General features: G+C 40.5%; 1 protein-coding gene across 1 annotated transcript; it reads right to left on the bottom strand.

Moving 5' to 3' along the window:
• Positions 1-8,910: 8,910 nt before the first annotated feature.
• On the bottom strand, positions 8,911-9,408 carry LOC146003015 (uncharacterized). The gene has a single exon (XM_083141176.1). The coding sequence runs from the start codon at positions 9,406-9,408 to the stop codon at positions 8,911-8,913; it is 498 nt and encodes a 165-aa protein (XP_082997302.1).
• Between the last annotated feature and the right edge of the window lie 18,004 nt (positions 9,409-27,412).

The raw sequence follows: 27,412 nt of genomic DNA, 5'->3' as shown, positions 1-27,412 counted from the left end.
GATTCTTCCTCACATACATTGAATGGTCCAATATGGTCATTATGCCTCCAAGTCCCAAAATTTATTTCAAGCATCTTACTTCCAATTACATATATAAATTATATTGTTAGCATTAAACATATGGAATATAGAGTAAAAGACTATAAGAAATCCTTAAAACCCTACATCAAATAATTTCCACTGTATTGAATATTATCATAATATTGTTAATGAAATTCCATTAGACAAACCATTGTGTCATACTGATAGGTTTCTTGGTCGGACATGTTATACTTCACCAAGAATGAATTTACATGTTGAAATACTCCAGAAGAAGAGAACAGTTTCAGAGTAAGTACATTACTCTTAATGATTTAATACTCATACTGTGGAAATGTAAAACATTATATTCTATTGCTAATAACAAATGTAAGGGAAAATAAACAAACGCGTTGTTATTCAGGTATATATATATTTATTGAATCACTAGTAATTAATATATTTTGCATAAGGTATGATAATCTCTTTGAGGTCCTACAGACTTTCACTGGAATAAAAGTTACTGAAATTATTAAAGCATCATTAGCACACTCAACAAACATTTCCATAGTAGGTTCACATATGTACAGTCTCAAACAGAAAAATATGTGCATTTTATTTCCTTTAATCAAACTTTTCAAATATTTTACAGGACTGTTTAGCTGAAAATCATATCTTTTTCATCCATCCTGCTTGGAATATTTAGTGAAACATTAAATACATTTGTTTCTAACATCCTCAAGCAATGTATCGTGTTGTTAGGTGTTATGTACTTTAAGCAAAATTTATCTGTAAAGCATATATTTTTTTAATGCAGAAAAGGGAAAATACAATTTCTTATGCATGAGCCACATAACTGATGCCAATGTTATTCCATAAGAAATGCAATATACTTACTTGGTTCTGCTCTGGGTATGCATCGTGCACTAACTTATTTCTATTAGAATTCATAAACATTTTCTCTGAAAAATTGTCTCCACAAACTCTGTAACTTTTGTATGTTTTGTGCCTCAAGTACTTTCGCCATATTTGCTCCAACCATATCTCAGCTCTACGAGAAAAATAAAAGACGAAAAATTATTTTAGAAACATATAACTATGCAAGACAAAGCATTCTGCATTTTATGTCACTCAAAAAAGATAAATTCCAAGATGCAAGAGTTGTTAGTGAGCTAAGGTCAAAGCGTGTCAACACAAAGAAAAGTTACTCAAAATGAATATGTATTAGATCACTATCTGTATCTGTTGAATAAAGTAGTGTCAAATGTATAAGGGTCCATTCTCTGATAGCCCCTTCAACAATTGCGCAAAATCTTATGAGCTTGTCACCATTCAATTGATTGATTTTTACTCAATTTTCACATTATTTCTCATCGTAACTACTTCTTATGGCACCATACAGTGTGTGGTAATGCAAATAAAAAAATATTATAGATATTGCACTAAACTTCCTAACATATGAAGCAAAGTTTTACCTCATTATCTTTTAGAAAGAGTCCCTGAAGCTTACTGCCCAACCTACAACTGGCTAACAATGCAATTTTTGTCATTAAATGGATCATGGAATCTATTCCCGGGAGTGCTTTCAAGAAAAATGTTATGACACAACATATTTCTGAAGAAGATACCAGGACAGGAAATATGTCAACAAATCAAAATCACCCATACCATTTAGTAGATCAAAGCCCATGACCAACAACAAGAGCTATTACAGCAATAATATTAACTACAGGTATAATTAGATGATTCCATCAACAAAATACATTATTATTAATAATAGGAGTAACATCCATAATTCTGTAGGGTTGGATTAAAGCACATAGATTAAAATGCGATTTGAAACACAAAATCTTCCTCCCGTGTCACCAGTGAGAAAGGATTTTTCTTTACAGTAACACATGTGTAAATGTTCGTAAAATATTTTGCATATATTGCACATGTAGGTTAGTTACACTCATTTCGTTTCCAAAACTAGTGATTACTTATGATTTGGTTCAATGTATGCTTTCGTAGTTAGGTTAGGCAGGCCAGGTTTGGTTCTCTTAGCATTATAAATAAATTACCTAAATTCATTTTACTAAGGTTCCGATTTACTTCTACATTAATTCCCACTAGTCTACGATAATTACAGTCCCTTGTCAATGGAAAATACATTGTCCTTGGGAAGCGTGCAAGCTTGCGTAAGGTAATTTTTAAGTTGTTTTTTCAACAAATATATTTTTTAAAAAATCCAAAGAGTGCTAATTACTTTAAGAAAGGTTCAAATTTCGTGTGACAATGATTTCTAAAATTCTACGATAATTAGTCTTCCTGCTAAGAGATTTTTTAAAAAAAATCATAGAACTATAGGAACCGTTACCTTAGGTTTCATTGCTTTAATATTTACACGCTTTTATTCATCTCCTGTACATGTTGACAAAGTTTTAAATGCTAGAAGAAATAAACTTCATGCAGAAGCGAATAGGAGCGTGATAACTTGCAACTTTCTGCATTATAACATGCACAAATGAGCTTTTCCGAACTTCAAACAAACTTCAAGTCATTCCTACTATTCTCGTTGGCTTCCTATCCTCCTGTGTAACTTATAAATAACATTAAGTTACAAAATCGAACCTTTAATCTTTCAGACGTTTTTTTTAACACATGTTCTTTTACTTCAATAAATGAAGCAAAATTCAGAATACGAAGACATGCTAGGAATTATTCTCCGTGGAAACTAACTTTATGGAAATTATTTTTACATAAAGAGCGAACAGAATTCATAAATAACTAACCTTTCAGGATATGACAGAACACGAACACAGCTCTGGATTCCTCTTCTGACAGTTTTTACAATAAAAATCTGCACAATAAGCCATTGTTTTATTTTTTGTTCTTCTACATCCTTATTAAAATAGTTAGTGTACGTCCATGACAGATCATATGGAACGATGTTACGTCATGTAGAACTAGTGACTTTAAAAATACGATTTTTCTTATACATGTTTAAGAAGGGAAAGGCATTTAATAAAATACAAAATCACGTACAAGTGATCATCATTGATTAATAGATACATAAACTAAATTTTTAATGAGAAAATTAGGATTTAGCATCGATGGTGGTGCCGACTGGTAGCTGGTTAATTCATGCACGAACAAATGAATTCCGAAATTAACCTTATTCGGATTTTTGCACCAGTGCGGGAGGTCTGTGGTTACTCTAAAAGAATCAATTCAGATAATATATACGTATATATATACACACACACGATCATAAATCGTTGTTTCATTTATTAAATGGTAGTTTAATTGTATAATACTATGAAATATTTTGATTTTGTCAACAATTTATCCAATTAAGCGGTTTTGATTATTCAGTCAATGATTTGATTTCCTCAAAGTTATTAAATGAAAATGTAACATGTATTCTGCACTGTATGTACTGAAATAAGAAAGTTGCTATTTTAATAGCGATGAGCTACTGGAACCTGAATGTTTAATGACAGAAGAAACGAAATACTAATTTATGCATGAATTTAGTGCTTTATACAGAACAAGAAGTGCAAGGAGTAATTTTTCTATTTTTTCAATATCATTACCTTCGATAAAATAATTCCTTTTTTTCTTTTTATTGTTTCATCTAACTTGTGTGTTGATTTCGAATTCTTTGGTGGTATTCATTCTACTATAACTGTAGTTTTATGCATTCTCTGTAAACTTGAAAAGTTTTCCTTCCTGCAGAAATTAGACATTATTTTTAAAATTTTAGAAATTATTTGCCAACTTTTGTGTCAAAATAAGCGTTTAATCTGCAAGGATGCACGTTGATGATTTGTCATTTATAACGAAAGCAACTATCGGTTTTCGATTGCAAATGGGAGAAAATATGCTTGCTGCATAAATATATATATATATATTTAATCTGCATTTCTTTTTATAGCTAAAAAGAGATGTAACAACTTCCTTATTCTCGGATTTGGAGCTATTGTTCATGTGAGATGTTTTTTATATTTATTTTGTGATTATACGATGACGTGTTACAGGTGGACCATTAGTTCCTGTAAGTAACGTACGGAATTTTGCTTGCACTTCATTGAATAACCTACGTTTTGAAATGTAAAATGGGTCTGCGTTTTCCAGAATGGAAAGAAATATTGAAACAACGACAGCGTTTGTCCTCTCGGATGTAAATTATGCCCAAAATATTTCATGATCTGATAAAACAAATAATTATTCGAAATAATAGAAGATTTGTGTCGTTTATATATCAGGAGAGGAAGCTTTAACAACTAAAATACAACGTGCTCGGTTCATAAAGCAGTAGATATATATACACCACAGCCAAAGTTACATGATCTGTTCCATTCTGTGGACAAAATTGAATTGCAGTGATACTTGGCTGGATGCAGTAAAGCTAAATGGTAATATTTGTATACTCCCTCTTCATCCCAACGCAAGTTTCACAATATCAACAAGAGAAAACGTAAGCGGGTCATATTTTCTGTTTGTATCAACACTTGATATCTCTTAATGTTATCTTTCTCTGATTGTGAAATTAATCAACATGCTCTTGCAGTCATTTAAGGTAAATTTCAAGAACAAAATACACTATATTTCGAACACTAAATAAGAATGACACACAATAATATGGAAAAAAAGAAAAATGGAAAGAAATATTTATCATTGTTCACCTCGTTGTGCATGCTTGGTGCTTCTTTTTTATTATTATTATGGAAACAGGATTTATGAATTGATTCTCCCATCTTTGAATCTTGCCACATACGTTCATTTGCAGCAAATTTTTTAAGCAAATATTCGTTGATACTACAACCATGTTACAGCAGCTGAACTACGGTCAAAGTCTGCGGATTGGAGAAAATTCGCTGGTTAACTGTGACCGCAGATCGCAAGGACTTAATCTCAGTTCAACTTTTACACAACACAAAATCAGAGTTCAGCGTGACTGCAGATCAATTTTACTGGCTAATCGAGGATCAACTGCTTTATACAATCGACACTAAGATTATAAATAATAAAAAAAGTTGTTTTATAATTAAATAAATTAGTTGAGAGACACTTGTTGACTCATTTCTTGAGATGAAATAATCTGTCTCCTGGGCTATTCTATCCCAGTCAACCCTTTTAACTCTGAAAGTGTAATTTTGCTGGAGAAAGGTGACCAAGACGTATGTGTGTGTCTGTACCCATTTAGGCATGACTTGTACAGAAGTCACTCAGATGCTTCCCAATTTACCAGAAACTTCATTCCGGCATGCAAACCAACCTCAGGCGCTTTGACACACTGCCAGGAAAATCTTGCATGGGTTTTGTATTTGTATCCTCTTCATGTACGTATGTGAATGTCCCTTCGTCCATTTCATCTAACCAGATTTCATTCATACTGTTGCGATTAGTCAAAAGTGACATAAATTGACATACTGGGTGATCCGCTTGAGATGTCAGAAAAGTAAACCGTTATCTGCAAGAGGTTAATGTAGATATCTCCGAGCAGCTTGTTCATGCACATTAGCGCCGCCATGTGGCTGAAGTCTGTAAACTTCCACTCATTCGAAACTTACATCCTTTCTGTTTACATTACAATTAGCTGCTCGGAGATATCTACATTAACCTCTTGCAGATAACGGTTTACTTTTCTCACATCTCAAACGGATCACCCGGTACATTACATAGAATGAGTCAGTTTCGCTATGCATTAAAATAAAAATTGTTAAGTGAAAGTGTATATTGGGGGAATGGGAAAAAAGTTCTGTGTCTCTATTTCAGGTATTGTAGGTTGTAAGCGACTTACATATTCATGTGGAATTGAAAGTTGTTTGCTGGTAGTTCTCAATTGAAAGTACGAGGTAAATCAACATTCGTGAAACTCCAAAAGTGAACTTTTAATTGCAAAACGTTACTGAACATGTAAATGAAAAGGTGCATAAGCATGTATTTTTATGAATGGAAGAGTCAAATACATGAAACGAAAGAAAGCATGTTGTTAGGTCTAGTATAAGCTGTATAGTTGTGAGGTCCAGTATAAGGTCCTATCATTTCCTGCCATGTTGATGCTGTACTGAACTTTACAACACGCTTTCTTTCTTTACATACATTTGAAACTTTTATTCGTAGAATCATTTGCTTTTTGTTCATTTTCATTCATATGTCCAGTAACGTTTTGCGATAAAAATTTCAATTTTTGGAGCTTAATGAATGTTGACTTACCTGGTATTTCCCTCTGATCCTTCAAATGATGAACTCATTTTTTGTTCTATTCTAAGTTTTATTTGGTGTCGCTTTTCTGCCATTTTTGGTTAATCGCGATGATGAGGATGAGTGATGACATGATGAAATTGATGAATGGACACTCACAAAGAGTACCCATGCCCAGGCCGGGATTCGAACTCGGGACCCTCGATGTCATAGCGTGCTGTAACCATTCTGCCACGTAGGTCGGCGAAAAATAATGAACTTGTAGTGCATGGACCTTCCCAAGGTTCGAACCTGGGACCATTGGCGCGTGAATGGAGGTCAGCTTGTGGTTATATTGGCTGTGTGTATGTGTGTGTTAGGGGAGGGGGCAGCGTTACATGTATGCTGTTCTTCCAAGCAAACTTTCTCGTTTAGCAAACATCGCAGAGAGATGCTCCGAAACCCATTAACGAAACGGTACATCCAGGTTTGACTATCATCACCCCAGTGGCTTCTACAGCGAGATATCAAAACTCCACGAACAGACACACACAGAAAGATTTCCAACCTGCGTTCCAGTTCCCTTGTTAACTCCGCTCCCCCTTCTTTTACGAACACCCACTTTCCTCGAACCTTGTCGGAGGGAGTGAAACCTGCTGTTATCTCCTTGCTTGGTCGACATCCTGAACGTGTTTGGTAGGATTCCGCGTGCAGATAGTTTCGCAGAGAAACATGGAGATGCGACGAAAATTTGCACACACACACACACACAACACCTGAAGCGAGTAGGAAGAACACGAGCCGAATTCTCTCCCCTTTTTTACCTTTTGCGTTTATCCATATCAAGTTTGAAACTAGGTCGATGACGATATGTTGAAGAAGTGTGTCACTCCGCTAAAGCAGAGGTGCACCTGTAACATCACCGTCTCAATATCTGTATCTTTTAATTGTAATAGCCAGGGTTGTTACAGGTCCAGAAACTAATAAATTATATTGGGTTCTGCAACAGTACCAGAATATTTTTTTCTGGCACAATGTTCAAGTTTCGTATTAGTTTCATTTAAACAAGGTTCCTGGACCGTATTTCAATTGTTCCGGAAAGAAAGTTATTGGACCGTATTTAAATTCATCTGAAAGAATAAAGTTCCTTGACCATATTTAAATTGATCCGGAAAAAAGGTTCCTGGACCGTATTTAAATTCATCCGGAACAAAATGTTCCTGGACCGTATTTAAATTGATCCGGAAAAAAGTTATTGGACCGTATTTAAATTCATCTGAAAGAAAAAAGTTCCTGGACCATATTTAAATTGATCCGGAAAAAGGTTCCTGGACCGTATTTAAATTCATCTGAAAGAAAAAAGTTCCTGGACCATATTTAAATTGATCCGGAAAAAAGTTCTTGGACCGTATTTAAATTCATCTGAAAGAAAAAGTTCCTGGACCATATTTAAATTCATCCGGAACAAAATGTTCCTGGACCGTACTTAAATTGATCCTGAAAAAGTTCTTGGACCGTATTTAAATTCATCTGAAAGAAAAAGTTCCTGGACCATATTTAAATTGATCCGGAAAAATGTCCCTGGACCGTATTTAAATTGATCCGAGAAAAAGGTTCCTGGACCGTATTTAAATTGATCCGAGAAAAAGGTTCCTGGACCGTATTTAAAGTCATCTGAAAGAAAAAAGTTCCTGAACCATATTTAAATTGATCCGGAAAAAATGTCCCTTTACTGTATTTAAATTCATCCGAAATAAAAGGTTCTTGGACCGTATTTAAATTGATCCGGAAAAAGGTTCATGGACCAAATTGAAATACTTTACACATAAAAATGTTCTTTACAGTCTATAACCCATTTACACTTGTTTTCAGGTAGCAACTGTTCGCAAATAGGACAAAAACGGTGCAATGCATATGAGGTAACTTTACGTACAATTTACTTTATCATTAGAAAACTTCAACATAGTATTTTTTTCTTCGTTCAATTTATTGTTCTCTCTTTTGTTCCACAGGTAAGTCACTCATTGGTTGCCAAGAAACTGCGGGATTACCAATAGATTACCATCGGTAAGTTTGTATGTCCTTAACTTTTATTTGGTAATGCAGTTAGCTAAGCCAATTTAAATGGAAATTTCCAGTGTTCCTTTCCTATGCAGCATCTGCTGAATAATACGGTATATACGGTGTATATGTGTGTGCGTACATACGTAAGTTAATGTAATGTCCATATCTGATATCCTTGTCATAATTGTATTGAGTTTTGGTTTTAAGACAACTTTGTGCAGAGAGAGGCTAATAGGGACTGGACCTACAGTTTAAAGTGGGATCCGAGCCACTGTGTGATTACACCGGGTATCGAACCCGGCACCCCTTGATTACAATGCGACGACGTTACCGCGCCCCTTGTCATTAATGAATATACAGGGTGTATCAGAAGTCCCTTACCACCCCTTGTAAAATCCGCAGTGATGTATTTTCATGGAATTTGATATGGGCTATACACAATAGGCCTAGGGGGTACACCTTTTGGAGTATATCACGGGGAAGGCCGCCATCTTGGTTCCGCCATCTTGAATTCAACTTTTATATTTAAAATGATAGGTGGGTCATTTGATACATGACCATAGGCTAGAATTTCGTCAGGATGTCAAATCTGAAATCAGATTTCATGTAACTTCATTTGGTGAAAAGTTATTGGCAACTGAAAGTGATGTGTACCTGTTACAGAATTTGCTCCACATGTTGTCCATGCTGGGCAATGCACGTGTGCAAACGCTTCTCCCAATGTCTGTGGACACCGAGAAAGGTATCTGGTGAAATTTGCTCAAAGGTAGCCATGATACGTTGTTCCAGATGACGAAGATCACGAATTTTCACACCGTACACCATAGCCTTAACGTGTCCCCAAAGGTAGAAGTCCATGGGAGTTAGGTCTGGTGATCGGGCAGGCAATTCAACGACCCCACTTCGACCAATCCATGCCCCAGGAAATTGTTCATCCAGGTACTGACGCACCTGGACGTCATAATGGAGAGGCGCACCATCTTGTTGAAAAAACCTGGTGAATGTACCATCTTCCGACATCAGAGCTGGCAGTATCTGTTCCTGTAGCATCCCCAGGTATCGTTCCGCATTTAAATTTCCTTGAATGAAAAATGGACCGATTATCCGTGTTCCCCATTTGCCTGCCCACACCATAATCTTGCCTGCACCGGTCATTTTGTAGGGATCTGTCCTTGTGGGGTTGTCAGGCTACCAATAGCGCATGTTTTGACTATTCAACTCCCCATTTACGTAGAATTTCGCTTCTTCGGAATGGAGTATCTGCATAGCGACGTTTGGATTTAGCCGTAAATGCGCGATAGACCACTCGCAAAACTGCACGCGGGGATCTGGATCGTCCTCGGAGAGGTGTTGCTGCATTTGCACCTCATACGGATGCAACTTTTGCCTCTTTAGCACCCTGTACACTGAACTGTGACTCATAGCACATTGCATTACTATACGACGTGTGCTTCGCTGCGGTGATGTCGAGAAGGATGCCAGCACTGCCGGAGCTGTTGCTTCATTCGTGACTGTCCGCGGTCGTCCACTACGCGGTCTGTCCAAGACCGTGCCGTCTCCTCGAATTTGGTTAATAACTGTGCCACTGCAACATGTGACACAGGGTGACGTTCTGGATGACGTAGGTTGAAATCTTGAAATCGGCAGCTACTGCACGGGAACTTCTCCCACCTCACAGTTTGACGATCTGGATGCGTTCCTCAGTTGTTTACGGAATGGTTCAGCACCTGCAACAAACAGGTAAACATCACTTTCAGTTGCCAATAACTTTTCACCAAATGAAGTTACATGATAGACCTGACGAAATTCTAGCCTATGGTCATGTATCACATGACCCACCTATCATTTTAAATAAAAAAGTAGAATTTAAGATGGCGGAACCAAGATGGCGGCCGTCCCTGTGACATACTCCAAAAGGTGTCCCCCTAGGCCTATTTTGTATCGCCCATATCAAATTCCATGAAAATACGAGTAGGTGGAACGCTACGTTCTGGCGACGTCCTTTGACCTACTTTTTTTTTTACGATGTTTTACGCACTAAACTAACCTACAATGAAAAAAAAAATGGCCAGAAAAAGCTCTGACATCACTTTTTAAGCTATTTTTTACCCTATTACAAAAAAGGAGAGAGGAAGGAAGAGTGAGAGAGGAGGACGAGTTAACCGAGAGTGTTGCCAACTCCTCACTCGAAAAAATCACCATGGTTTTTGTTTTACGCACTAACCTAACCTACAATGAGATAAAAATGGAAAGAAAAAGCTCTGATATTACTTTTTAAGCTATTTTTTATGCTAAACTCGTTTTTTGACCTACATTTGAAATGACTTACGACATTTTCCTATAAGGCTGTTGCCCTCTTACTGTAAGGCCCCCCCCCCCTCTTTTTCTCCCTCCTCAGTGTAATCTACTACAACCTGCTAATAGGCTTCTGCTCTCAGCGTAATCCGTTTTACGGGCTAAACTAACCTACAATGAGAGAAAATTAGACAGAAGAAAAGCTCCGGCATCAGTTTTTAAGCTATTTTTTTACCTTCTGCAAATTTTGCTTTTATGCCACCTTGCTTTTTGACCTACATTTGAAATGACTTACGACATTTTCCTATAAGGCAGCCTCTCTCTTACTGTAAGGTCCCCCTCAGTGTAATCTACTACAACCTGCTAATAGGCTTCTGCTCTCAGCGTAATCCGTTTTACGGGCTAAACCAACCTACAATGAGAGAAAAATAGACAGAAGAAAAGCTCTGGCATTAGTTTTTAAGCTATTTTTTTACCTTCTGCAAATTTTGCTAACATCGCCCTTTGACCTACATTTGAAATGACTTACGATATTTTCCTATAAGGCTGCCTCCTCTTACTGTAAGGTCCCTCAGTGTAATCTACCACAACTTTGCACTCTCAGCGTAATCTGCCACGATGTGTTTTGTTTTTAAAACTCTCAGGTGTGATTTTCTACAATGTGTGTGTGTGTGATAATCAAAAATTATTTTTGTTAAGGAAATCCCTGGCCCCCAAAAAAGAAAATATCCCGCCAGGGGTGCGTGGCGCCCAACACAGTTCTAATGGCCACGGCTAACAAAGCCATGCCTCTGTAGAGTTTCATAGGTTTTTTTTTTAAACTCCTCCATGACCCCCTACAGAGGACCTCCGTGTGTAATGTGTGTGTTTTATGATTGAAGAGAAGAAAAATTTTTGGTTAAGAATAGAATGTGTAAGAACTAAAAAAAGTTTCCGTAGGGGGCGCAGCATCTGAAAGAAATAAAAAAAATATCCTCAAAAATAGTGTACATAATATGATAGAAAAAATATATAAAAAAAAAAAAAGTGTGAATGCAAAAATTAGTGTGAATGATTGTTTTTTTTAAAAAATGATAGAAAAAAAATATAAAAAAAGTGTGAATGCAAAAATAAGTGTGAATAATTGTTTTTTTTTTTAAAAAAAGAGGTGCAAAAATAATACGTACTTTTTGATGAAGAAGTCTAATGGTGCGAGCAGGTTTCTTCCTCGTCATGGTATCCCCATTCTCGGGTGTGGATGTTGCAGTCCAGTAGCCTCAATTTGGTGTCGTGGGGATCAAGCGCCACTTTGTTGATCGTGGATGTATGCAACTGGTCGATGGTGCTCGTGATCCGATGTTCGGTCATGCGTTTAATTTTTTTGTCGAACAAGCACGACTTGTAATCTTCTACGGTTAGTTTGTTTGTGCTCGAATGCCCCACCCCCTTTGCCTTCTTTATTTCAGTCTCATCCTGAATTTTGATGGCGTACATTTTCGCTCGAAGACCAGCAAACTCTGTGATGATGCGGCTGTTGACTTCATCTTTCATCTTCCCGATCGTCATTTTCTGGCTGTCGTCGAATAGAGCGTGATCTTTTGGATAATTGGAGAAATCGAAATGCTGGCTCATGCTTTTGAGATCTTCGTATAGATCATCGGTGCGGATGTTGTACACGAAGCTGTCCGTGTCGGTATACGCCACCTCGATCCCCTCTCCATAGCGTGGTTTCATGACGTCGTAGTGAAACTTGTACATGGCTAGCTTCGACAACTCGAGGATCGCGACTCCCACGGCGATTGGTTTGTTGAATGTTATGTTCCTGAGAGCACGTTCGATCAATACCAACGTGTCGCTCAGTATCGTGAAGTTTTTGTACGTGGGCTGAGCGATGAGCCTGTTTATTTTCTTCGGGTCGGAGACCAACATGATATTTCTTCTTTTCCTGGCATCTTCCATGCTCTTGCCGTAGATACTATTGTTCATCAATTTGTATAGGTCTTTGTCTGCGGAAGAAGAAGCTGATGCTCGACGTTGAGTGTTGCCGTCGATATAGGGTGCTAGCCACCTGCTCTGTTTAAACTTCAATCCCGAGTGCACACGCTTCAAAACCAATCCATGCTGGAGGTAGAATTGTAGGAGACGATAATGCACCACGTAATTCTCTTTGCTCTTGAAGGTGAGCATCAGCTTTTTCTCCGGAGCTGTTTCCATCACAGGTGCCATCGCAAATCCATGGTGTTCTTGATGAAGCGATGCGGGATATTCCAAATCTACTTTCAGGAAACATCCATTTTCATGATCTTCGCTCCATTCTAAACAATCTTGAAGTTCCTGCTCACTCATCCATTCGTATTCTCCGATGGGTAGAGGCTCGGACATAGCATAACCATACAGGTTGTTCATGTCCCAGTATGCCAAGAAGTTTGTCGGTTTCCCTGCATCGAAATCGGCAACATATGGATTGTTGGCCTTGACGTATCGAAGAGGACACTGGACGATTCCACCACGTTTTGCCTCTTCGACAAACAAAAGTTGATTGACGTTCTTGATGAGTTCTATCTTCACCTTCGTGGATTTTAACATCGCCTGCCAAGAATAACCCGGTGTGGTGTAGCTGAAAGCTGGGTCCAAACCATATGCGGCTATTCCTCTCGAGCGATGGAGATGAAAACGGTCGCTCAATAGCGTAACATCCAGTTTCAGATACAGATCGTGATAGTCGGCCATGGTTTGACAAGAGAATGTAGACCAGACGAGGTGAGCATGATGGTAGTCCTCTTCGGTGCAACAGGTGTCGCTAAGACGACTGTAGAATGCTTCTCTCGGTGGTAACGTTGTTTCTGAGAATTTGGAAGCATCCGTCATGTATTCGTAGGGGTAAACACCCTTGCGTCTCAACAGTGCTAAATGTTGGTCTCCAAAACATTTCCTGGTGGCGACCAAATCATCGTCGGTGAGTTGAGACGCAAGTGTCGCCAAACTCGAAGACAGAAAGTTGTAGGAGTCCAAGAAGCGAATTTCTACGCGATTGCCATTTCCAACGTCCACAGTCTTGCTGAATGAAATGAATTTCTCGTTGGTGCGAGCTATGACGCTAATGGGTTGAGCGTCGCATCCCATCTCCTTTATGAAGATTTTGGCGTCGTAGCCCTCCAAATTGTGAATGAATACAGGAATAAAATTCGGTTTCTTGATTTGTATATTACAGTTGTTACACAGAGGGCCCACATATTTTCCCGTGTGATGATTGTGGTGGCGAACTTTGACATTTTCGAGGGTGAAGTTACATTCGCACACGCCACACTGAGAGGCAAGGTCGTATGCATCCATCTCTTCCTGGGTAAGAGGCTCCATTGGTTTGTCTTCTCTTAGTAGAGGAGCGAATTGTATGGCCATCTGTTTCAAGGTTTGAACGAATTTTTGTGGAACATCATTGCCACGATATAAAATAACATTGCCCGTGTTGTTGACCATCAATCCAAAAGCGCAGGCTTCGTGATGTAGAATTTCGGTGGTGCTCGATACGCTGGGATTCGGTTCGCAGATGGCGAGTGGAAGTTGGAAACTTTCAAAGTCGGCGCATATCACCAAGGGATGCCGGAGTAACGCCTTGTAGTTGGAAAATGTCATGTCTCGAGAAGGCATTTTGATAGCTGTAGCCGGATGTTTACTACACATTTCATGATGATCTCGGAGTTCTTCATCAGCATTCTTTTTTCCTCGACCGTAGAATATACTCAGGCATCTGTCGCATACTTGAATTTTATGGTGATCTCTGGTAATTTGACTTCTTATTAATTTTGGAAGAGTCTGAATTAGACAATAATGATAATTATCATCCTCTTCGATCAGAAGTAATCTGATGACACGTTTACTTTTAATGTTGCTATGTCTGAGAACGTAGATGGTGTTGTTTTTGTCTAATCCGAAGATGTGTACTGCTATACTTTCGTTTCTATCTGTCTTGTACTGCGCCTCAAATTTACTAATGTCTCGTAGATTTACAGGGTAATTAATGCCGGCCATAGGTTTTTCAAATTCTGTGAGATATTCTGGCTTGTTGTAGTGGTATAAATGTTGTTTGTCATTATTGGCTGGGTGATGATCGGCAATGATGCACCACAAAAAGCATCTGTTATCCTCATTTTGAATGTTGATGATTGCTTTCTTACTGGCTATTTTCTCGGGCAAATCGATGAAGCTGGATCCTCCCATCGGGTTGTATCGTGCCACCTTCAAAGTTAAAGTGTGAGGCGAACCGCAAAGTGTCCAACCCGATCCACGTTGTTCGAAAGTCTCATGCTTGTTCAACAAAGCGCCAAACATCTGGTTGCAAATGGCATCCACCTCATCGACGTTGGCGACGTGGAGACTTTTTACACCAGTGTAATGATGGAAAGTTTCTCGCTCTTTTTTCACGTTTTCGTAAATGACGGAAACGATGAGGTGGATTTTCAACGAGCATTGCAACAAAGCTTCGGTGATAGACGAAATTAACTTGCTTTTGACCGAACGAAAAAAGTTGTTTAGATCAGATGTTTCTTCAGATTCGAAAGTCTTCTTGGTTAAAATATTTCGAATACTTTCGCCGGCACTCTTCTGCTTTTTTCGTGGCGCTTGATCGCCATCATCGAGCTCTCTCTTACTTGATCCTTCCCCATGCACATTTTTCCGATGTCTACCCAAGTTTGAAATGGATATATATTTCCCACAGTCGTCACATGCACGTTTCGCTTCCTTCTTCTCCATTCTTTCGCTAAGAAAAAAAATGAAGTTACTAAATTGCACACATTTTTTGTGGTGTTATTTATATTAGACCCCAAAACCATAAATGATCTACCATAGATAAAGTTACTATTTGTGGTGTTGTTTATATTAGACCCCCAAGCATAAATAATTTACCATGGATGAAGTTACTATTTGTGGTGTTATTTATATTAGACCCCCCAAAACCATAAATGATCTACCATAGATGAAGTTACTATTTGTGGTGTTGTTTATATTAGATACGTTCTCAATTTTTTCTTAAATAACCAGCATAATATGAATCTTTTTGGTTTCCGAAAGCAAACAAACATGGAGACTGTACATCGCACGACGACAGATCTACCTTCCATGTTAACTAAACTCAATGGTCTACTAATTGTTCACCTCAATAGTATCTGGACGAAACTGAATGACGATGTAGGAAAGATGTTTTACGTCTTCAATAACAATTTACATTTTTACGAAATTCCGATCGGTGGGAAACTTCAAATCACCGTGAATCCGGAAAACGTAGGCGAAATCAAAATTTCTACTGGCAAGAACATTTTTCGAATCAAGCACGACAAGATGCTTTCTAACATTACGTACGATGTTTCTGCAGGAGATTATCTTTACGTGGAACTCCTAGGAGATTACGATAAACTTATTCCTCTCTTCGTAGAATTACGAATCGTGTATCCTATTATAAATAACCATTAACCAAAAATGCCTAACGACATTTTCGGCCACACTAAGCGTGTAGACCACGCAGAAGAGATTCTCATGTTGGATGTCCGAATTAAAAAGTTGAGGAGCGATTTGATCGCTTTGCAGGAGACCTTAAACAAAAGTTTAGAGTCCGAGATCGCTACGCTCCAAACGCAATGTCTCGACCCCATTCTGAAAATCGATTCCGAACTGAAAACGCTCATAAAAAATTATGTCGACGTACCTTCTTACGACAACGTTCAAAATATACAGTTGAGCGTGGATAAGCTTCAAAATGATTTGCTCAAATTGCAGCAATTTCAATCGAAAAATGAAGATTTGGAAAAATTGAAACTCGAAATCGAAGAACGAACTTCGGCAATCGAAAAGAATTTCTCTGAACTTCAAACCGTCGTGAAAGATATTGATGTAGAACGCTTGCATGTTGTTGTTTCCAAATTACAAGAAGAATTCGCCAGCACGTTGGAAGAAATTAAATCCAAGTTACAGACTTTGGAAGATACCATGACGAACCTACCATCGTCAGACGAACTGCAGGTCATCGGCAAAAGCGTCGCGAACATAAAAATTCAATTGGAGGCTTATCAAGATTTCGAACACATTCAAACCACCATCGCTACGCTTCAGGCGTCTCTGGAGTTGATCAACGAAGAGATTAAAAATATTCACGCTGAAACGAGCGCGTTAACGAGCATTCAGGACACGTTGAGCATGGTTCAGCAGAAGATCGAATATTTAGAAAATTTGAACGTCGAAACGAATCTTGCTCATTTTCATCACGTACTGGACAACATACAGGGTGACTTGGAATCGTTACGGATGAGCGTACCTTCGAGCGAAGATTTGGAAAAATTGAAAACGGCGGTAACGGCACTATCCGAATCGAGCGACATCAAAAGTTCGTTAAGCGATCTCGAGAGTAGGGTGGCCAATCTCCCCACCTCCAAAGAATTACACGCTTTGAAAAGGAACATATCTCGAATGCTGAAACGACTGGAAACGGAAACGGCGAACGTGGAACAGATTCGAGACGAACTTGCTTCGCTGGTGTCGACGCTGCCCACTTCGCAGAGCGTCGCCGACCTTCACACGCAGTTTACCGAGATGCGAAGCATCGTGAACGATCTTACCGAGAAAAGTTCGAAATTGAATCAAGTTGAGAATCTTCAGAGTATTGTCGTCAACATCAGAGATCAAGTTGGAGTGCTGGAATCCACGCAGGAATCGACGCTGGCCTCTTTCGGTGCCACGTTGCAAGAACTCAACGAAAACTACAAGCAATTGAACGTGGAAGTGAAAATCAAACCGTCATTTTCTACAGTAACGGATACCATCGTCGAATATTTGTTGCCCGTACAAAATACACTGGGACAGCTTCACAGCAACCTCGTTAGCGTCGATACTAAATTCGCTAAACTGCATTCTCTGCAAGCCATCGAAATCAACAGCGTACCCAATCAGCAGAGAATCTCCACGTTCGTCGAAGGTAACAAACTGTACATGTTGCATCCTTATCATCCGTACTACAAGTTTCTCCTCGATGGTACAATTCAGATAAACGAATTTTCGTACTGGTCTCACGGTAGAAAAGCTAGCGTTCCCACCATGACCTTGATATCGAATCGTGGTGTCCAGAAAGCAGGAAATATTCCTCTGGCACGTTGGAACGAAACGCGCAACATATATGAAATACACGAAGACGAAGATCTCACCGTTTTCGACGTGAGTGCCGGCGATAAGCTGATCATTCAAAACACGAGCGAAGTGCCACCCTCTTTGAATCCCATCACGCTTGTGCTTCTCTTCAAACGTAATCTCTAAAAAAATGTCTAGGCAAGCCATCGTCGAAGAATTGCATAAACCTGCACGCCGCAACTACAAACGTTTAGCTGTGGTAACCAAGGGAATCGACGACCTCTGGCAAAGTGACCTCGTGGAGATGAGTAGCGGCAATCTAAAAAATGTGCATAAATTGAACAAGGGCAACAAGTACCTCCTCACCGTCATAGACACGTTTTCGAAATTCGCATGGGCTCTACCTTTGAAAGCCAAAACGGGGACGTGCATCACGGAAGCATTCAAGACAATTTTTCGCGAAAGCGGCAGACGACCTCGGTTTTTGCAAACGGACAACGGTAAAGAATTTTACAATGCCGTATTCCAAAAGTTTATTCGGAAACACGACATTCGACATTATTCAACCTTCAGTCACATCAAAGCCAGCATCGTGGAAAGATTTAATCGAACCTTGAAAACACACATGTGGAAACGATTCACGCTTCGAGGAAATTACAAATGGGTCGACATACTGCCGGAACTCGTCGACACCTATAATAATACAGTACACAGAACGATAGGCATGAAGCCAGCTGACGTTACGAAATCTGACGAGCAGCGTTTAATTTCTACAGTTTACTGTCCAAAGTACACTCCCACGACTACCAAGAAATCAAAATTCAAAATTGGAGACCAGGTGAGGATCAGCAAATTCAAACGCACCTTCGAGAAGGGGTTCACAAAAAATTGGAGCACGGAACTTTTTACGGTGGTTCGAGTTTTACCCGGAAACCGACACACGTATATAATAAAAGATAGTAGCGGCGAGATTTTGAAAGGAAGATTTTACGAAGAGGAACTCTCTAAAACAAAACACCCCGACACGTACCTCATCGAGAAAATATTGCGTAGGAAAGGCAACAAACTGTTTGTCAAATGGCTGGGACTTCCAGAAAAGAGTTGGATCGACGCGAACGATGTGATCTTGTGAGTACGTGGAACGTGGTGAAGCGTCTACCGGATTCGGAAAGTCAAACGAAGAAAAGAAACGGCGAGTTGCTTCCCGACAGCATCCGCTGTCTAATCGTAGGCCCTTCAGGGTGTGGGAAAACAACACTGCTCGTGGACAATTTTCTCCTCGCACCGAATTGGTTAGATTGGAAGAACAGGCACCTCTACGTATTTTCGAAAAGTCTCGAACAAGCGAAATACAAGCAACTGATGAAACTGTACGATGGTCTGGACATTGCAACGTTCGCTTCGGAAATAAAGCCACTCGACGATTGTCGTGAAAATTCAGTAGTTGTGTTCGACGATGTCATCCTGGAAAATCAAAATGAAATTCGCAATTTTTTCACGCAAGGTCGTCACAAAGGAATAGATTGCTTCTTCCTAGCTCAAACGTTTTCCAAAATTCCAAAACAGTTAGTACGCGACAACGCTAATTTCATATGTTTGTTTCGTCAAGATCACACCAACCTCAAGCACGCGTACGATGACTACGTAGGCGGAGACATGAACTACAATCAATTTTCGGAACGCTGCTGCTCCCACTGTTGGAACAGTGACGATTTCGGATTCGCGACGATCGACATGACGAGGAAACCCAACGACGGCAAATACAGAAACAAAATCAACGACTTTCTAAATGTTGCAATGTTGTGAGAAACAACGTGTATAAATAACGTTATGACGAAACGAAAAATCGAAGACGAAAATCTCAAGTTGCGAAACTACCTCGCGAAACGCTTCAAAGGTTGGAAATCCGAGAATCGCGGATTCTACGAAGAGAAGAAACGACAAGATCAACCTGTGATCGATGCCATCAGCGATCTAGGTAAAGAAATTAAAGGCGTCACGGAACAAAATAAAAATTTGATCAACGAACTCGTACCACTTGCAGCTAAAAGTTACACCGTACCCACGCCCATTTCGAGCATTCCTTCGACGCCGTTCGAACTAAGAGACGTACCGCCACAACGTCGAGCCATAAGCAGCACATCGTCGTCTTTGGATAAGATCGAGTTGGGACCTTTGGCACGAGACTACCTGAGCACGGGGAAATTCGACAAGGATGAAGTGTTCGGATTGTATCCGAGCATGGAGAGCAACGAAGGCGGCGGTGTGGTTTGGAAGATTGGAAAATCGAAGGTGACCTTCGAAGGCAACGACATTAAAGTCAATTTAGGGGAGAAGGATAGTTGGAACAGGTACCCGGGTACGGTGGGACTGTGGGAACTCGTTGCCAAAAAGCAGCCGAAAGATTACACCGACGAAGATTACCAGAGTTACAAGGAAATTTTGATCATGACGGATGCCTTGTACCAAAACAACGACGCCTCGCAGAATAGGGTCAAATCCAGCAGCGGCGAGAAGTACAGGAACCTCATCAAGCCGATATGGAACCAGGTGAAAACAGGCAGCGGCGTCAAACTCTACAACACCCTGCCCAAAGAATTCGTTTGGGTGGACGACGTACGCAAGCTCATAGACAGGTTGTTGGTTATTGCAGGAGAGGAGACTGCAGGCAATCGTAATTTCTACAACGAGAAGGTAGGAATTGTGGACATGATCAGCACAAAACTTTCCAACTTCATCGTGAACGACGACAAGGGCATAGGTTACCTCATTAAAATTATCAACACGCTGCCTCCGAGATTCTGGAACGTGGCCGAAGGAAAGGGACTTGTGAACGACATCATCAACAAGTTACCTTTCGAGATGCATTTACCCGGCTACCAGTACTGCGGACCGGGTACCAAACTCGAGAAAAGATTGAAGAGAGGAGACAGGGGTGTGAATCCGTTGGACGCCGCATGCAAAGATCACGACATCGCTTACAACACCACTCGCTCCGATCTGGATGCACGTCACGAAGCAGACAAAAAGTTAGAGCACGCAGCTTTCGAAAGATTCGTCAGCAGAGACGCTTCGCTGGGAGAAAGAGTTGCAGCACTGGGCACCACCATCGCCATGAACACAAAACAAAAACTTGGGTGGGGTATATAAATAACATACAGTAAAAAAATTATAACAACAACATGGCTTGCATAACCGTCTTGCCACACGAACTGTTGTGTAAAAGTTTTAAACACGCAGTAAACGGAGATGTTAATAAACTTTTAATCATAGCGAGATCAACGCCGGAATTTCGCATCCCTTGTGAAATGGCTGTTAAGGATTATCTTCGGGAGATCAGTGGCATGAGGTGCGGTGATCTCGACACTCTTCTTTCGGCTGCAGGGGAAAAATTAAACGAGAGGATGGACGAACTGCACGAGGCGAGGCAGGGAAGAAGACGATACACGTAGATCTAAACAAGAGACGGAAGATATTATCACGCACATCATCGTGTTTTCCGAAGCACGAACTTTTTTCCTCTGTCGAAAACTTGATATATAAATAACACACACACTGAAAATTTCTCTTCAATATGACGACTGAAAAAATAAGTGACTTTCAAGCATTAAAACAAATGCTAAATTTGTCAGTAGAGTATGTAAAAATTCAGGAATTGGAAGTGGACAAACCTTACACGATAACTTCCGGTTCAATTGTTTCTACCCAGTATGGTCCCAAGGCGCGTTTGTTGCTCAACGCACAATACAGTCTATTTTTACCAGATCGATACGCTAACATGTTATCCGACGAGAAGCTAGCTATTTTAATCGAGAACAAAACTCAAATCGTGTACAAGGGTACAAAGGAACTTCTTGGTAAGAAAACAAAGCACGTAATAGAATTTGTGTAACGGCTCTGCGCGGAGTATATCCTTGAAAAAAAAAATTGTACGGAACAAAAAAAAAAGTCTCAGAACATTTATATATAAATAACATACCGAAAAAAATTACACAAAACAAAAAATCTCAAAACATATATATAAATAACATACCGTGAAGATAACATATAAAGCATCAACATGAAGCCCAAAGGTGTCGTGTACCAGATACCTTACTCCAATCTGAAAAATCTAGGTACCCTCGATGGGTTACTCACCAAAAAACAACGCGAGAAGAAACGTTCTTGCTTGACGAAAGGACACGGAATGAAATTACTTCTCAGCACACCTCAATTGAGACGCTTGCAGCGTTCGCGAAAACAGCAAAAAATCGGAGGTTTCATATTCAGCATCCCAGCCATCCTGGCAGCATTGGGGGCTGTTGGAAGTTTGGCCGGCGGAAGTGCCGCCATCGCGAAAACCGTCATCGACTCGAAGAAGAACAAGGCGGAATTGGAAGAACAGAAACGTCACAACCTGGCCATGGAGAAGAAGGGGAAAGGTATAACCAAAAAACAAAAAAGCAACCTCGATGCTTTGAAAAAATATAAAAAAAAGAAGAAGCCCTGTCCAACTTCGATATTGAATCTCTAATCGAACTGTTGGGAATAAAAAACTTCAGGGGTGTTTTCATGTCCGATTCTCTACCCTCTGCTGTGAAGAAAAAGGAGTATGGCGTGGTCAACCTGGACAGTTACAAAAATCCTGGTACACATTGGATATGCTACCTTAAAATTGACGATAACAATGCATTTGTTTTCGATTCGTTCGGTGGCACACCGCCTGCCAGGTTGGTGAAGTATCTCAGTGTTGCCAACCTCTACTACAATGACAAACGCATCCAAGGTTTCACTGATGTTAACTGCGGCCACCTATGCCTTTCTGTTCTCGCATACATGTCTAAAATAAATAACCCGTCGGTGGAACATTTTCAGAAAGCATTGTGGAACCTGAAACACGATGGGCGTGTTCCATCTCACGAGCGAATCTTCGATCCTGAAACTCACGCTGCACGACGACATCGTCTATCCTAAATCCGTAGCTCTACGTGCATTCTACAGCATGTACCTCATACCTAACGTCACGCAGCACAATAATAAAATTAGTGTCGGAAGCGAACACATCGTCGTCACGCCAGGCCAATACAATCTTTCCACTTTGCAAGCTCAGTTACCCAAAGGCACGTACCTTTCTCAAAATTCGGTCACGCACAGAGTGGAAATCCTATCGGCGACGGAGACCGTGGACCTGGGCACCATGGGAGAACTTTTAGGTTTCGAGAACGACACCAAACTCGAAGCTGGCATCAAACATACGGCAACCAACATTCCTAAATTTCTAGCCATAGAAACTCTAAACGTTCACTGCAACGTGGCGGAAGGCATGATCACGAAATCCTCGGACGGATTGTTAGGAAGTCACAAGCAGACAGGAATCATAGCCACGTTCAAACCCAGTTCCGAATTCATGGAACCGATCATCTACACACCCTCTTCGCCGATCTATTTTCCAGTATGCCGCAACCGCATAGACGACATAGAGTTGGTGGTGACGAACGAGAAAGGAGACGTGGTGGATTTCGCAGGTGCAACGACCACTGCCATCGTGGAGATCAACGTATAATAAATAACACGCATAGTAAAAATGGAGCAAATCGAAAGTTACGAATTGCAATCTTTCCCTCCCAACCGTCGCACGTTCGCCAATCTCAACGAAGCGAACAGGGAGATCGAATACGACGTGGACGTAGGCGACGGGTTTGTTCATCCTCACAGAGCAGACCTCTACCTTCAATTCGACGTGGTGAAGAAAGAAAGCGGAGAAGCGTTTCCCCCCAATGCCAATTTGAAACTCGTGGACAACTTCGTGCCTCACCTATTCTCACAGGTGGAGGTGAGGAAACACGGTACCGTCATCGACAGAATAGATTATCCAGGCATCACGTCGACGGCAGTGGGAACATTAAAATTATCCAAAACAGACGCAGCATACTATCAAGCGGGAGGATTCGAAGCCGGGGCCAAAATATCGACGAGAAGTCACACGGCGCTCTTTCCCATGCGTCTGCTGCCGGGATTCTTCTCGGACTACAAGGAGATTGTGTGGAAGGGGGGACTGAGAGTCACCTTTCGAAGAGCAGCCAACGACAACGGCGCACTGATGCGATACACCAACTTGAACGCCGACGGCACGCCGATAGCCAACACATTACCCGAAGCAGCCAAGTGCGTCATACGGAGCATGGAATTGAGAATGCCGATCGTGGAATACGAAACAAACTACGCCCTCAAGTACAAAGCGGAGATTTTGAAGAGTCCGCAGGTGGCGATTCACTTTCACGGTTACCAGTGCGTGCAGAAGATGGCATCGGGAAGTCACATGGAATTCGACGTGACAACTCAGTTCAACAACATACAGTTCGACATGCCAGATTTCGTCGTAGTGTTCTTTCAGACCGGGCGCGATAACAACCAGGAAAAAGATTCCAGCAAGTTCGACGACTGCAAGATCAAGAACGTTTATCTGAAGAATGGACGCAACGAAGTCTTCCCGCGCGAGAATTACAACCTCGACATGACCAAAGATGATTACCTCAAACTTTACGAAGCTTACACGGCTTACAAACGCGTAACCGAGGGAAGCGTGGACATGTACTACACTCCCAGCGAATTCAAAATCCGCAGGCCGATGTTCGTCATCAACACCACAAAAAGAAAACAAGTGGTGGTCAACGATCGAACCAACATCAAGGTCGTCTGCGAATTCAACAGTCCATTGCCCGAGGACACCGTATGTAGCCTCATCCTGATTGCAGAGAAGTCCTTCGCGTACGACGTGAAAAACGAGAGGGTCACAGAGCAGTTTTAAAATATATTGCCTTCATCGAGCAAGAATAGCTTTTCTACATCCCCAATTACAAAATTTTTAATCTAAAACACATCCAAAGCACTCCAATAGGATGCAGAGTGTTTTTTAGGATCAAATCGAATTTCTTAAACAAATTAAGAGGGGGGGGGGGCTTGCTTGTAGTTGAGTAGTTATGATCAAAACCTATCCAACAAAGCCACAATCATCATCCTAGCTCAATTAGGAGCCGAGAAAATCAATGTCTTAGAAAACGTCTTAAAATAATTGTCTTAAGAAAATTTTCTTGACAGACCGGAAGTAACATCTTGACAGACCGGAAGTCGACTTTCTTAAAGATTAAGATATTTGTCTTAAGACGTTTTCCAAGATATTGATTTTCTCGGCTCCTATGGGACCTAGAACCATGTAACTTTGGTCTATGTATATACCAGTACTTGCCCGACGCTGTGGCCGAGTGGTTAGCACATCGCGCTGCGACGCCAAGAGTTCCGCGTTCGAATCCCGGTCGGGTATGGTTGTTTGTGAATATCCATTTTCATCAATTTCATCACTCATCTTCGCAAATTAGCCAACAAGTACAAAACGCGAAGTAAAATAAACTAAATCAATCAATCAATCAATATACCAGTATTTTTCCTACATGTTCACTCACCTTACAACCCACCCGATCAAAAAAAAAAAATTTACCCCCTGTGCGCATGCGCGCATGTATAAATTTTTAAAATATAGGTTCGATATTAAAAACAAAATATTATTTTTTTTCCTCCTCTCCTCTCTCTGGCCAAGATTGCAAATAATTGCAGAAATAATAATACCATGATATTTTTTAGACTGAAGGTCTAAATAAATAAGATTCGAATAACTATGTACTTCCACTAGTCTCTGCGATGGTGCAGCGATAGCCTTGTAATCCAGGGTTCGATACCCACACAAGTGGTTTTTGAAACTGAAGATCCAGTCCCGATTAGCCTTACTGTGCATAAAATAGACTTAAAACATCAAATCAAACAGTACTTCCACTAGCCTCTGCGATAGCACAGCAATAGCCTTGTAATCTCGGGTTCGATACCCACGCAAGTGGTTCTTGAAACTGTAGGTCCAGTCCCGATTAGCCTTACTGTGCATAAAATAGATTTAAAAAACAACAAAATCCAATCCAGAGTATCAACAAATTTCAAAAAATAGAGTTTCCCCTGTACACTTGTATAATTTTAAACTCAAAGTTCGATACCCAGCAGAGGTGGTTCGAATCCCGCTGTAGGCCCAGTTTCGATTAGCCTTACCGCGTAAATTTTAGTTTTATAGCTAGTCAAGCAACTTGTGTGCGTATAACTTATGCTGATATGGTACTCACCTGACAGACCAAACTAATTCGGCTTCTATTACACTTGATATTTACACTTGGTATAGCGTACACTTTTATGCGACTGCCCAGTAGCAATACTCGACTGCAACTAATGTGCGCGAGGTTTCTAATAGAAACTTATACCTGCCGACAGCTAAACTTTCAAGGTTGGTTCGAGCTATGCGTGAACGCCCTTTCCTAGAAAAAATATCGTTGACGCCCAGCTGTATTTTGCTGGAAACAAGTAGAACTTGTTTCGTGATTTGAATCTTGTGTGCCCTTTAGTGCAATCCAGGAAAAAAATATCGTTGAGTTCATCGCACAGCCTGGGTGTGACTGCAGGAAGTTGTCAATCACATAGCCGTCGCAAAAGCTGAGAATTTGCACAGTTTTCAGCAGTAACAAATAATCTTGATTTTTGTCGAGTTTCAAAAAGCTTATCACGCCCAGATATTTAAACATCCGGTTTAATTGTTACCGCTGCCGCTAGTTGATCGCACCCATCGTACCCAACCCATCCGGTTTGATTGTTACGCGACATCGCAGCAGTGATTTCCCACGGCAGCTCTTTTCTCCCCCCACGATTGCTTTCAAGCATATCGTTTCGCTCTGTTGCTTTAGTATCCTGGGCTGTAATGATACCATCAACTCGATGGACAACTTTCTGCAGTCACACCCAGGTAATTGACAGCTTCCTGCAGTCGCACCCAGGTAATTGACAGCTTCCTGTTGTGTAATTGATGGTTTCCCATAGTTACCCGCCCAAGTTTCCACACAACACAGTTGAGTTGACCACAGATCACCCCCAACAGTCGATGAAAATTGTAGATAGGCTGTAATTGATGGCTTCCCGCAGTCACCCACCCAAAATTTTTTACATGGTTGAGTTGACTACAGATTTTCAGCTTGCCCTTCAGTCACTTCAGTAGATGAAAAATACAAAAATAAAAAAAAATACGTACGTGTGTGTGTGGCGCATCGTTGCCGCGAGAGAGGATTGCAAAAATCACGATATACATTGGCGCTCGGGACTTGGAAATAATGCATATTCGCTCACCACTGTTGCCAGCTTAGTCTCTCTCTTTATCTTACAGCAACATTGGCATCTTTATTTTTTTAGTTGTAGGTGGGTTGCCAACGCACTCTAGTTAATAATGCTACATATTATACACGCACACACATACTGTGTTGCTATCTATCTATCTATCCCTCTCTCTTTTACGGCAATATATGTTTGTTGCCGACTCTTCTTGCTCAGTGTGTGTATGTTACGTCAGTATATAAATTAGTTAAGCCTCAAGTAAGATAGCTCTTGCCAAGTAAAAAAAAAAAGCTGTAGGTAAATATTAGCAACACTATCGGTTGTTTAAATTTTTCCCTCTCTCTTTTTTGTAAAAAGCTATGGCAAACCAGTAGGTTGGCAAATTGCTTTATGCACTGTAAGGCCTCAAGCAGTATTGCCAGCTCCTTGCTTTAGGTTAGGTTAGACCAAATAAAAACCTTGGTGATTTTTTTCGAGTAAGATGTTGGCAACGCTGCGAGAAAAACCTCAAGCAATGTTGCCAGCTCCTTGCTTTAGGTTAGACCCAAAAAACCTTGATGATTTTTTCGAGTAAGAAGCTAACAACACTGCGAGCCTC

This window comes from Lepisma saccharinum, chromosome 19, assembly GCF_977018435.1.
Source record: "Lepisma saccharinum chromosome 19, izLepSacc3.1, whole genome shotgun sequence".
Taxonomy (NCBI): Eukaryota; Metazoa; Arthropoda; class Insecta; order Zygentoma; family Lepismatidae; genus Lepisma; species Lepisma saccharinum.
Note: the sequence above shows the minus strand (reverse complement) of the source record. Positions and strands in the feature narration are given on the sequence as shown.

Coding starts and splice junctions, on each gene's coding strand:
- LOC146003015 (XM_083141176.1), bottom strand. CDS start 9,408: ATGACCGGTGCAGGCAAGATTATGGTGTGGGCAGGCAAATGGGGAACA.